Source organism: Anarhichas minor, unplaced genomic scaffold (genome assembly GCF_050575085.1).
Source record: "Anarhichas minor isolate MPS153535 unplaced genomic scaffold, ASM5057508v1 ptg000002l, whole genome shotgun sequence".
NCBI lineage: Eukaryota > Metazoa > Chordata > Actinopteri > Perciformes > Anarhichadidae > Anarhichas > Anarhichas minor.
The window spans coordinates 5,412,501-5,426,163 of record NW_027466448.1 but is presented as its reverse complement, the minus strand read 5'-3'; the positions used below and the strand labels follow the sequence as shown (position 1 = coordinate 5,426,163).

Genomic DNA, 13,663 nt, shown 5'->3' with positions numbered 1-13,663 from the left:
TGAGTGATAATGTTTTAATTGTTGGAGAGGATGGACCCACTTTTCCAATTCAATATTTTCGGCTACACAATTTAAAACCCCGCTCTCCTCGCTGTGTAAATTTAGGTAAACGACTCCTCCACATCAAGCAGGTGTCCTGACTCCCCCATGCGCTGTCCAACAAGGGAGGGTGGAGAAAACGCTATTTTAGGGGGGGGGGACTTCCACCACCACCTCTCTCACCTTTGCAACAGATGAGCCGATCTTCAGTCTCCTCCATACTGTGGCAGCTACCTTAATCTGTTTTTAATGACCCTGCGGAGGATCCCCAGAGACTCTGCACTCTTTCCCCCCAGCTGGTTGGATGACTGCAGTTTGCAGAGGTGTGTGTGTACGCGCGTGCGTGTGTGTCTGAGTTACTGATTCATAATGTGACTAGGATTTTTAGCCACATGTGTTTTATTGTGGATTATTATTTTAGAAGGACAAATTATTTTTATTCTCATTTTATTTATAAATGCGTCTTTTACTTTAAGTTATTTTGTCATTAAAGTTTAAACGTTCACATGGATTACTTTGACATGACCGAGTCCTTTCTCCCCACGTTTTCTTTTCCCCTGATTGGCGTTAAACTCCGCTATTTATCCGCAAACAAACGCTTTTCTTTGATAGGTTTCCCACCAGCTCTTTGAAATAAAACAATTACCGCATTCTTTGTGCAATAATTGTCAATCATCCACATTAAATTGATAAGCTTTAAATGGACAGAATAATAGCTTAAATTGTTTTACAATGGAACAGCTAAGCAGGATGATTTGCTATTGCTGACATGCCCGCGGCTTTACTAGCTCCGGATAATGCCATAGGTTAATGCATAAATAAGCAAATCAAATCCATGCGTTACCCCAATTCAATTCATTTAATTCCTCTTTAATAAAGAAGCGGCCCCACCCCCTGTCCTCCGCCATTTACCTCGGATTTGTGCGATGAATGCTATAAATGTAAATCAATCTAGATGAGAAAGAATCCCATTGAAAGAGCAGAGAAATTTCATCTGGGAAAAGGAGACAAATGTAGGAGGGGCCCGCTCATAAAAAGCAGCTGTTTCACAGTAATCTTTTTTCGTGCCCTGTCACTCACCTTGCCTTTTCACTATCTCCTCAGTTAAAAAAAAAAACTCCGCTATTGTATTTAGTTGCCATATCTTCTTTCTCATTACATTGCCATAATCCATATTCGTCCAGAGAGAGAAAGAAAGAAAGAAAGAAAGAGAGAGCACAACTTGCCCATTTTTCGGACAATCCCCTTGTAGTTGTTGGAGTGAAAAGAGGAGTGCATGGATGTCAAATTGCCCTCAAAACACCATGAAAGATTGATTTGCAGCACTTTTCAGGGCCCTGACATTACTTGGAGGAGAGCTGAATGGGAAACCTGTGAGCCGGGGATGGAATAAAGATGTCCTCTCTGCTGGAAAAGAAGGAAAACTGCCCATTTAGCCCCAGTCCATCAAGCCCGAAAAATAGGCAAGAGAGGAAAAAACACAGTGGACTGTGACTATAGAGAAGAAAAGGGCCGTATATACTCATCTAAACGTTGTCACAATACCGAGGGGGCTCCGAACAGCCATGAATATTAAACCGCTTACCTCAACAAGGGCTTGAAAAAGTGAACCACGTCAAAGCAGCTTTGCATTTTTTGCATGCGAACAATGCTGTAAGAAAAAAAAACTCCACGTCGAGATTGTTTCCATTCTTGTTATTCCCGCGCTAACTCCTCACAAAAAAATTATTATTACCACCACATGAATAACAAATGCATGAGAAAAAAATGGGCGAGCAACTCCCAGACTCAATGACCCACTTGTGCACATAAAAACTCACTTTATCACTTAAACTTCCACAAAATGTTCTTTATTTTATTATTCTTTTACATTTTGAAACCTGGTTATTAGTTATAATGCGTACATGGTTTTTAAACAAAGTGCAATAGTTTAATTTTATGCTACAGCGTGCATCCTGTTAATTATGTTTACTATAATCTATTTTTACAACATTCTTAAAGCTTTTAAAGCACGTTACATTTTCATAATTTCATCATATTACATATATTTATCGACAGTTTAGCCAATCAGCATGCATTTGCAGCTTTGCACAAAAATATTGCTTTAATTTGAATTTCAGCTTTAAGTGCCGATAATTAGTAAAATAAAGTTTTGGCCACAATTGTTCCCTTATTCTCTCTGCTGGTGTTTTTTTTTTTTAATGTCTCCGCTGGTGTGTTGCGGTGCAGCGGGCAGGTCCTCGCGGTGAGGGGTGTGTCATTAATGAGTAATTAGACAGGGGTCACACTAGCCACTTATATAAAGAGACCCTCACAGCCAGGCAGGGCACCTTTACGCACAGACCGTTTGGAGCAGAAGGACGCACTGAGGAGCAGCTCTGCTTCTTCTTCTTCTTCTTCTTTCTTTTTTGTTGTTGTATCGCTTGTACCGCTTGCAGCCGCACCGCTATTGTCACTTCAGAGGGTTCTTCTTCTTTTTTTTAATTTGCAACATGGGCTCCGTGCTACCCGCCGACTCTTTGGCTCTCAAGTCTGGATTTAAGTGTCCGAGCCGCTCGCTGTCAGACGTGATCACCTCGGACATCCTGCACAGCTTCTTGTACGGCAGGTGGAGGAACGTGCTGGGCGAACACCTGGCGGAGGAGCGGCAGAGCGGCAGCCCCAAGACCGCCTTCACCGCCGAGGTGCTGGCGCAGTCCTTCGTCGGAGGTAGGCTGACATGCTGCTTTTATTTCATTTCAATCCCGATTGTTTTTATCATTTTTGCTGTGCAAGTTTGGAAGTTTGTAGCCTAATGTTAAGTATATATTAAGTTAAATGGTTTTTTTTTCTTGAAATAAAAAGCTTTATTTAATTACAGTTTTAATGAAGCCTATATATTTGTTTCTTCTAAATAATGTGTTTAGTTTAGATTGTATGAGATTTTCTACAAATGTGTATCACAGAAATCCACCAGGATATTTTTGTATTTTTTCGCTGACATACAAATTTGGGCATTTTGTCCAAATAATATAACCTCATCTATCCTTATTTCAAGAAGACCCCACGTCCTGCGCAAGAAACTATTTAAAAAAAAAAAAATCCACTGTCCATCTCAAACATTTATTTCCCAAAGTTTCTCTCACCAACTTGTTGCAGTTTTCTACATTTTCCCTCTTATGCCGCTTTTATTTCGACCCATTTAACGCGTTAACCCTTTCAGAGCTTTGAGACCTCGCGTTTAGAGGCTTGTTAGGCGTGTAGCTGCCGCTGATTGAAAGACGCAGGGCATTAAATTCATTTGGTTAACTTTGTGCTTGACCTGGGAAAGTTTCCACTTAAACCTCGAGGAGAGAAAGGTTCCCTTTCTTTGAGACGTCCCGGGTTTTTATCCCGCATTCATCAATCTCCGGACAGTCTCTTTTCCTCTCTTGGCAGCTATGGGGCTCCGGAGCTTTTCTCTTTCTCTCCCCTTAAAAGATTTGCTGTTCCTCGCATAATGCACCGTGAAGGGTAAATCTAATGCTATTCATTGCATGTCAACCATCTAATCGCCTTTCCATTTTTTTGTTGCAGAAATTCCTGAGTCTTTTTAACAAGTCCTCGTTTCATTCAGCGCAAATTTATTGCTACAAAGTTCTTAAAAGGATAATGAATTTGGAATTAGCCGTTTCTTTTCCAGTAAACTTTAATGAATATCACATCTGAAGCATGACAAATTGCTGGACCCTGGGCAATAGAGGACCATTTAACCCCTATTCGGCCCGGCTTTTTTCGAAGCCTAAAATCTTTGATTTTGACATTAAAGAAACGCACGATTTTTTTTTCTTTTTCCCCTTTCTGGTGCGGATAAAAATGCTTTCCGAGGGGGTTTCTCTGCGCAACAAAAACGTTCAATTCAACCAGATAATCGAATTAAACGGAGGATAAGGTGTAGCTTAATATTTCGTGACTAAAATAAGATCCAGTCCATTAGCTGCTTTCAGGACTTTTCCAGCACTCCTGTTTCATGAGGCGCTTTGGCATCTACCCAGAATTTACATTAGTCTGTGCGCTTTATTGGAATTACATTTTTTTGTGCAGTTTTACTCGTGCACATTTGTCAATGCACAATCTATAGCTTTCATTTAACTCACGTTTCTTATTTATGTCTGTAGAGGTGCAGAAGCTGTCCAGCCTGGTGCTGCCCAGTGAAGTGATCATCGCTCAGAGCTCGATCCCCGGAGAAGGTCTGGGCATCTTCTCGAAGACCTGGATCAAAGCAGGAACTGAGATGGGCCCTTTCACAGGGAGAGTCCTGTCCCCGGAACACGTGGACCTGCTCAAGAACAACAACCTCATGTGGGAGGTGAGCTGAGACTTTAGTTTCTGATGGAGTCTCGAGTTCATTCATTCAGCTTGCAGGGCATGATGATTGTGACACGATGTGTGACAAATGTTTTATAACTTCCTCGCTGTTTGTGTGCGCTCAGGTGTTCAATGACGACGGCACGGTGCGCTACTTCATCGATGCCAGCCAGGAGGACCAACGCAGCTGGATGACTTACATAAAGTGCGCCCGGAATGAACAAGAGCAGAACCTGGAGGTGGTGCAGATCGGCAGCAGCATATTCTACAAGGCGTCGGAGGTAAAACAGTAACTTTAGTTTGTTTCTCTGCACTATCTTGTGAGAATAACGCTGTATGTCTGGAAACATTGACTGGTGCAGTCAGTGGCTTTATGGGATTTTATTGACGACCAACAACAATGTAAATGCCCTTTAGAGCAGCGCCGTCTGCTGGTCAAAGGGATAATTGAATATGTGATTTCTGGAATTCGGAATTGTCATGTTGCACCAGCAGCAAATCAAAGACACAAGCTGATTAGCTGACGTGTGCCCTCTTTCTTCAGACTATCCCGCCAGACCAGGAACTTCTTGTCTGGTATGGAAACACTCAGAACACGTTCCTGGGAATCCCCGGAGTTCCGGGAATAGATGAAGAACAACTGAAGAAAACTAGGAATGGTGAGTAGCCTATAATTTAGCTTTTTTAGATAAACTACGTAATTTTAAAACTATAAAACTATAAATCTGAGCAGCAGCACACATCTGAGACAAACGTAATCTCATCTCCGTCCCTTTTTATTCCCTCTACCAGAGGACTCTCACTCCTGTGAGGGCCCTTCCTCTTGCTCCCCACCCGCCTGCACAACCACAGCCAGTCGGATGCGCTGCGTCATCTGCCACCGCGGCTTCAACTCCCGCAGCAACCTGCGCTCCCACATGCGCATCCACACCCTGGACAAGCCCTTCGTCTGCCGCTTCTGCAACCGCCGCTTCAGCCAGTCGTCCACGCTCCGAAACCACGTCCGCCTGCACACCGGGGAGCGGCCCTACAAGTGTCACGTCTGTCAGAGCGCCTACTCCCAGCTGGCGGGCCTGAGGGCGCACCAGAAGAGCGCGCGGCACAAACCCGCGGCGCACGCCGCCGAAATGCTATCCAGAGTGTCCCCTCCTCCCCCACAGATGACGGCCATGCCCCACCAGCACCAGATGCCCCTGGTGCACCACATCTCCACCATGGTGCTATGATGACAGGCAGACGGAGGGACAGTCACGCAGAACAACATTGCACTTTAGGTTACAGCTGTAGGGGAGAAGTAAAGGAGATCCTGATGGGACAGGCCTCCACTAAGGGAATACAGGAGTTGATGTGATAGCAAAGCATCTCACAGACTTTTGAATATGTTGCCTTATTTGTATTGCTTGTATTTTTTGGCTATCATGCGATCAGAATTCCAGCAGAAAGATGTTTTAATGTTTGTCTTTGGAAAGCTGAAATGTGCTGAAAAACAACTCTGAAGATTTTACAAAAAAAGTTTGCTATTCTCGTGTAATCTTTAAACCTGTGTCATACATCACTACAAATGTGGGATAAAACCCCCCCCGATATTTTCTACATTTTTAAACTGTGATTATTTTGCATCACATCCTCACCAGCTCAGGTGAAAACAGTCAGATATTTGTCGAGTAAGTGGACACTAAGGGGCGTGGCCACCAGTGTACATTGTTTCAGCTGCATCCTCACTGTAAACTGAAATTGTCACTTTAATCTTGCACAGACTGTATACTATACTGTTGTGTAAATGTAAAATTGTATTGTATTGCTATACTATACATGTGAATGTAAATACATTTGTGCTTTCTTCTATTCTAAATAAATATGATAAGATATAACAAATGATGGTAATTATTCTCAGAAGTCACCCATCAAAAAACACATGCTGCTGCTTTACAGGTTGCCAGCGGGCATAAACACTGAGCATATACGCCATATATATATTATCACACATCATATCATAACATGTTATAAAGACTAGTTTACTTAACTGCACTCCTAATCAAATAAAGACATTGCTGTATTTTTTTTCAGAGATGAAATACTAAGTTCGAAATAAAAATAGGAATGATGCCACAACTTAAGCACTTCTGTTCTTAAGAAATAATAAGAAACAAACACTTTGCTAAGGTTCTTCAAATAATCTCAAGGTTTGTTTTTGTTTATCACACCAGTAAAGTGTCAGTTTTGTGAAGTGAAATACAGAAAGAAAGTTTCATTATTTATTTTGCTCTTTAAATAAACCTTCCTTCCATTTTCTAAACTGACTGTCCTGTGCATGTTGGATTTTGACTTTCCCAGTAGACGACTCATAAGTCAAGCAGGCAGGGTAAAGCACAGGTGGTGGGGGTCAAACACTGGACAGGTAAACAGCCCATTGGCTCAGTGCCGAAGATGTAAATGTGCTTTATATATATATGTGTGTGTCAGCCCTGTGATAGACTGGCAACTTGTTCAGAGTTTTGGCTTGCTTAGTTCTCAGAGACTCAATTTGAATCTTTTGTTTTGCTTTTCTGAAATGTTGTCTATTAATTTGAGTTTCCATACTGTCAGTATTCTTGTTATGTGATGTGTGTGGGTCTATGTTTTGATGTTTTGATGAATTGCCAGATGGGGGGAAAGATCATTTTTCACCTTTGTGGACAATAAAGTTGTCTTCATCAAAGAGGTGGAATTTTTGAAAATGTGTTTTAATCGTATACACTTAATGCCTACTAAATTGTAAGTGGGTAATAAATAAATCAGTTTTCTGTTTATCTTTAATCTGCAGGTAATTGCAGTTGTTTAGTCTTCCACACGATGGCGCCAAATACCCAGAAGAGAAAGAGAATCTCATTAGAGAAAGGTGGGCCTCTCCTGGAGAAACAGGGGAAGGACACTTAAATGACAGATTATATTATTATGATGTTAATAGCCATTTATTGAATTTATTGGATTAACTTGCTGTGTTGACCACATTGCATTTACACCATATACATTATTGGTACACAGGAGATGTAAGCCACGTCTGAGCCACTGCTGCGCTTGTCTGCTGTCAGACATTGTCCAACTTCCAAACAAGGAGTTTTCAGACAAGTCATCATTATAACAAGTACAGAGCAACATATTGCAAGTTAATGAACTTCAGAAATAAATAAAGTGGAGGGGAGATGTGGGCATATCTCCTGTCCAGAGGAATTAGGGAGGATTTTTACTGGATGTTGTTTCATCACTAGAGACTGTCCACACTTCCTGCCCTGTACCTTGACGAAAAAAAGATACTTTAGCCATCAGATCTACACAGATCATCATTTCGAAATGGTTCCATTTCACCCAACAGGGAGCACCTTTACACTGGTATTGTCCTTTCCTGTCCTTTGAGGAGCCACAGCAAGAAGCTATCCACACGACAGCATTGTGCAGAGCTAAAGGAAGGAAGAAACAGACTATATTATTTATATTATCTGTTTGTAGTATCAGCAACACTGCTGCTGGGATAATGTTGTGGTAGGTAATCTGATGCCACCCCTATCAGGTTTAACCCGTTCCATTTTGTACACAATCCTACTCTGCATTTTACTATTATAAGTCAATAGTTTGATTAAAATGTGTTTCTCATCACAGTGAAAAGAATAAGGCTGTTTATCAGGTAAAGATGTCATTCATAATAATAACATCTAGTTAATAAAACCTTTTTGCACAAATTGCCTAAAGAAACTTGCTATAAAATTGTATGAAAAAGTTTGAATACATACCAGAGAATATTAGTCACAGCATAGATCCAGTATAATGTTTTCTTTATGAGTTAGTAATCTGTTCCCATGTGATCCAATGAGCGTTAATTCTGTTACAAAGACTCTACTCACTGACTGATGTCAGCGAACTAAGGGCCACCACACTGATACAGGAAGTATAGAATTACTGTTATGTGTTTTCCTCAATGTTTCCTTTGCATGTTTAATTCAAAGACATGAAAACGGTGAGCAAAGACAGTAACTGAGATAATGTACACATTCATGAGTCATCTTTTCATACAATCTGTACACATAAATCAAGATAATCAAAATCATGAACATTTAGTTGCAATAACAACTCCAGTCAAGGTACAAAGTCTATTTCATTAGAGAAATATAGTGACATGTTGAAATGATACAAAAATAATAATAGATAAAATATATATTTTATAAAAAATACAAGAAAAATCAAAATCAGACTCGTGATAATTTCTATAAATGAAAAAAATTGCATGTATTGTGGCTATTAGGCCACCACGAGATGGTTTGATCATAATCAAGAGGAAAATGCATCTCTAACACGGAATAGATTGAGTTGGTCTCGCTTCATCGATGATGCTGTGATCTGTTAGTTCAGTCTTGACGACTCACCGCTGCTGCAGGATTGTTGTCATGTTTTTCTGTGGCTAGCCTTCAGCGCTAGCTAGCCGCTTGGTTTTTCTCTCCAACATACTTTGATCCAGCAGGTGGGTCACAGTTTATGTCAACAGGTGTTAACTGAGCCAAGCTGATTAACACCTACAACGAAAGCACTAGTTTATAAACGTAACCTCTTGTTGTCGGAAGTAAACGTTGTAGCTAAAAGTTGAAAGCAAACGTCAGCTAACCGCTAGCTGGCTCGTTAACAAGTTAGCTAGCTTAACGTTAGCGTGATAGACATTTCTGCTAGCATAGCTTGAAATTAAGCTCTTAACTGATTTTGCTTTAAAAAACACAAACTAGCCATCAGATTACGAGCTGTGTATCGTGTCACATGTAATCAGGAAGGCTGGGGAGTCTGCTTTCAGTGTAAACACAGGAACTTGTGAGTTTTAACTGTTTATGCACAGCGACACAAATGTCCATGTTAGGTCATCTTCACTCGACCGATTGGTTCTTCAGAGAAGAGCTGCATTATCTTATTGAATTAGACGAGGGTACTGATTATTTATTCATAAAGTGTTGTTTGCATTAATTCTACTAATGTTCATAGCTTGTAATTGAGGAAACGCCACGTTTACATGGCTCTATTCCACCAGCAACTATATGATTTTGTACATATACCACACAAACCCTCCTTTAAATTGTCCTTTCCTTATGAAGAAAATAAGTGTCTGAGGAGCCATTATGAGTGCTTGTCAAACTTAAAGATGAAAGCTTTAATGAGCTGCTCTGACAGCCTGTACGCGTGAACACAGCTCAGTGATGTCTATGCATTGAAACACACCAGTGTCGGGCTCGAATTCCCTTAAAAGGTTGGAAGTTATTTATGGATGCAGAGGCCAAAATAATAATAATGATTGTAGTGTTTATTCTTCTAATTTATAATGTATATTATTAGTTAGAATGTCATCTTTCTATTAGCGTTTTCTATTTTTTTACAGATTAATTAAGACAATTGCATCCCTAATATGTACTGTTGGATTTTATAGCTGGCATGTAGTGATCATCCTCTGCTGCTTGGAATTAAGCCTTGAGGGTTTGCAATGTTTTTGTACTCTGAGCGGCGATTTATATATCAAATATGTGTAAACAATTCTGCACATGCATGGTGTATTTTGCAGCCATTAAAAACACGTTTTGACTTTTTACACCATATTGCTTCAATGTAACAAGATGGAAGAAAGCTACTCGAGGGGAAACTGCATGTGTGTGGGTTGAAGTTGCTTTCACATCACATCCCCTCCGTGTACTTGTGGTGTACACAGGATGTTAGGATGGAGTGTGGCCCAGTTCTGCCGGATAGCCTGGTGTTGGAGATCTTCCTGCATCTGCCCCATGATGCCGTGCTCAGAGCATGTCTGACCTGCAGACAGTGGCTGGCTGTCTCCAGAGATGAGTTCCTTTGGCGGAAGCTGTTCTACAGCTACTACCGCATCCCACGTTCTGTACCCCGACACCCAGGTAAACCATCTTTTGTCTCACGGAAGATTTAAAAACGGCTTTGAGTGTAGACATTAAGAGGCCAGTTTCAGGTTTAAATAACCGGATTCTTCCTTTGTGCAGCGGCGGTGTCATGGTACAGGGAGTTCAGGCGCCTGTTCGACTGTATCCCCTGTGTGGAGGTGCAGACGCTGAGAGAGCACACTGACCAGGTCCTCCACCTGGCTTTCTCTCACAGGGGTCACCGCTTCTCCTCCTGCTCCAAAGACTGCACCGTCAAGGTCGGGATTAAAAGATCATTGCGGTTACTTTCATCCCGGATCTTTTTTCTTACTTTCTGCCAGCGTGAAAAGTGATTGTGTTTATCGTTTTAGTTACGTATTAACTGTCGTAGGGCTTTTCTTTGTAATTTGAACACTCATAAATGGTTAACTCACTTTGCTTCATAGCAGGTTTATGATTATCACTGTTCCTAACCTGTCCTCTGGCTTCCTGTGTTGCAGCTGTGGGACACGGAGCGGCTAGACGGTAATATCGCGATGGTGCACAGCTCCAGCATGCGTCAGTTTAACTGGGGCTACACCCAGTTCTCCCAGTTCAACGCTGACGACACCCTGCTGCTTGTGTCTGGTGTCTACATGGGCCCACACAACTCCTCGTCTGGGGAAATCGCTGTCATCAGTCTGGGTAGGAACCAAGAAAATCCCACAGTTAAAAAAAAATATCTATCATGTGTAGTTTCCGGTTGATGTTTCAACTTGTTGAAGTTATTTTCACATGCGTACATATCTTTCCCTAAATAAGAGTGAGTGTGTGTTTCAAACTCTTCCATTCCCCTCTTTTCTTAACACGCTGCAGACAATTACACGCTGTTGTCGCGTGTGAGGAACAAGCCGTACGATGTGTTTGGCTGCTGGCTGAATGAGTCCCACCTGATCTCTGGGAACCTGCATTGGATCGGCAACATGACGTCCTGCTCTGTGCTCTGGCTCAACAAAGCCTTCCAGGTGAGACCCAGCGCAGCAGCTGAAGCCTCTTTGGTCACGTCGGTCAAAATTGTCAACGCTCAATGTCTCTCCTCTTCTTCCCCCTTTTCTTTTCTCCGACAGGATGTTGAATCGGAGAACGTCAACGTAGTCAAGCGCCTTTTCAAGATCCAGAACGTCAACGCCAGCACCATCCGCACGGTGATGGTGGCCCACTGCCGCCGACACGACAACCCGGACTTGCTGCTGGACTACGAGGCCCAGTCCCAGGCCCGGAGGCAGAAAGGGCAGCAGCAGCCGCAGCAGCACCAGCCCCTCCTCTTCGACCTGGGAACCTCCGGCAGTGAGGAAGAAGACGAGGAAGCGGTGGGGGGCGAGGAAGCGAGGCTTCCCACTGCTCGCTTTCCTCAGCCCTCCATCTCAGGCCTGGAGCACGTTATACAGGTGAGTTGGAAAACTCAAGGCCTTTTGATGCTTTTTTCAATTAATACTGTTCTTCATTCGGCCTCTTTTTTGTGCTTATCTTCCTTCCTGTTAGAGTTGTAAAAATGTAGGTCACACGGAGTTGGCGATTGAGACCCACGTGGCAAAGGTGATGGGCAGAGCCCACACGAAGGCCCCTGACTCCAGCCTCATTGAGCCCTCTGAGCCCGGAGACGGAGAGGACAAAACTTACTTACTCTTCACCACCGGCAGCCTTACGTACTCCCCTCACCAGATAGGTAAGAACGCTTCCAAGCTGCGGCATCAAAGGGAAAATATGCCGATATAATGTATGAATTTATGAAACTTTTCATAAGAAAACACACACAATGCTGTCAGACGTGTCATGCGGTCGTCTTTGTCCCTTTCTAGGTATTAAGCGGATCAAGCCTGACCAGATGACCACCTGTGGTCCTGTGCTCGGGGAAGAGCGGAGTTCAGATGAGTTTTTTGATTCCTTAGACCATGTTATTGATATCCATGGACACATCATTGGGATGGGCCTTTCTCCAGACCACAGGTAATTCAAAATATGTATAGATTCAACTTCTCCGATTACATGTGCCATTGATTCATAAATGTACTCCTTTCCTTTCCTTTCCTTCATCAGGTACCTTTATGTGAATAGCCGGGCTTGGCCAGCCGGGTGTGTGATCTCTGACCCCATGTCTCCTCCTCCCATTGCCGAGGAGATCGACCTGCACGTCATCGATCTGAAGAGTTTGAGGGAGGAGAGAAGGAGCTTGCGCGCTCACCGAGCCTTCACGCCTAACGATGAGTGCTTCTTCATCTTCCTCGACGTCAGCAGAGACTTTGTCGCCAGGTGGGTGACCGAAGACCGTCTGATTGTTTTGGAGAATAGATGCAGCTTTCACATTATGCAGCCTTCACTATTAATTAAAGTATCTATCTATATATTAATAACAGACTGAAGCAAATGCTTTGACAGTAATGTTGACATAATCACATCACGAAGGCCTCGCTGACTTCCGTCTCTAATCTCCCACCTGTAGCGGAGCAGAGGACAAGCATGGCTACATCTGGGACCGTCACTACAACATCTGTCTGGCACGTCTGGCACACGACGACGTGGTGAACTCGGTAGCGTTCAGCCCCGCTGACCAGGAGCTGCTGCTGTCTGCCAGCGATGACTCGACCATCAAAGTGTGGCGCTCGCCGCGCATGGTCCGCCTGGCGCAGGCCCCCAGCCGGCTGCTGAGGCCCCGCAGCCTTCTGCCGTCCTGGCTGAACCGCAACAAGAACTCCACGGCTGCCAGCAGCGTGAATGGAAAACCATGAGTCAGGTTGGGAAAACACTTGAAGTGGGACGGGGGGGGGGGGGGGGGGGAGGAGGAGGAAGTGTGATCTTTTTCCTCTGTGGTGTGAATATATATACATATATACACTCCATGTATATGTACAGTGTGGTTAAAGTCAGTGGTTTTGCTTGAGCTCACGGTGTTGTGTCACACACACACAGCAGCGCTAAGTGTCTTCAGCTAACAGGAGGCGGGATGCGACTCAGCGTTTAAGACACAAGAGAGAGCTGTTGCACCAGCAAAGGAGAGACATCCCCACAGTCTCTTGTTGTGCTGTTGACAGGAGTGATTCGACATGTTCTCACAGGTAGAGATAGTGTAGAGCTGCACAGGACGGACGCCCAAAACGTGTTTGTTTTGTTTTTTTATCTGTAATCATTGCGTACGAGCAGGTCGGGACTCCTGCGCTGTGTAAATGTATGTGAAGCCCCGCAGAGAGGAAACCGTACGATCGCGGTCGTCATGTGCTGTGACTGAGAACTACTGCAGAAATGTATTCTCTTGTTAATGGATATGTCCAGTTAAACACCCTAGAACTCATTGTTTCAGATAATTATAAAACTATTTAAAACCTAAAGGGAAGACAACAGTCAGCCTTGGTTTTTTTAATTACATCCCGTTG

General features: G+C 43.1%; 2 protein-coding genes across 2 annotated transcripts in view; both read left to right on the top strand.

Annotated features, from left to right (window-relative positions):
* Positions 1-77: 77 nt before the first annotated feature.
* On the top strand, positions 78-6,234 carry prdm12a (PR domain containing 12a). The gene is made up of 5 exons (XM_076086751.1): positions 78-2,748; positions 4,176-4,366; positions 4,491-4,646; positions 4,910-5,024; positions 5,158-6,234. Exons 1-5 carry the CDS (start codon positions 2,532-2,534, stop codon positions 5,589-5,591), a joined length of 1,113 nt encoding a protein of 370 aa, XP_075942866.1. The 5' UTR covers positions 78-2,531; the 3' UTR covers positions 5,592-6,234.
* Positions 6,235-8,721: 2,487 nt separating this feature from the next.
* The window catches only part of fbxw5 (F-box and WD repeat domain containing 5), a 6,246-nt gene continuing 1,304 nt past the window's right edge, over positions 8,722-13,663 (top strand). Inside the window, exons 1-10 of the mRNA XM_076086705.1 lie at positions 8,722-8,857; positions 10,079-10,274; positions 10,377-10,534; positions 10,757-10,940; positions 11,112-11,260; positions 11,363-11,683; positions 11,778-11,961; positions 12,095-12,242; positions 12,333-12,545; positions 12,736-13,026. Of these exons, the coding sequence (XP_075942820.1) occupies positions 10,088-10,274; positions 10,377-10,534; positions 10,757-10,940; positions 11,112-11,260; positions 11,363-11,683; positions 11,778-11,961; positions 12,095-12,242; positions 12,333-12,545; positions 12,736-13,021 (1,830 nt within the window). The 5' untranslated portion in view covers positions 8,722-8,857; positions 10,079-10,087 and the 3' untranslated portion in view covers positions 13,022-13,026. The remainder of the gene's footprint in view (positions 8,858-10,078; positions 10,275-10,376; positions 10,535-10,756; positions 10,941-11,111; positions 11,261-11,362; positions 11,684-11,777; positions 11,962-12,094; positions 12,243-12,332; positions 12,546-12,735; positions 13,027-13,663) is intronic.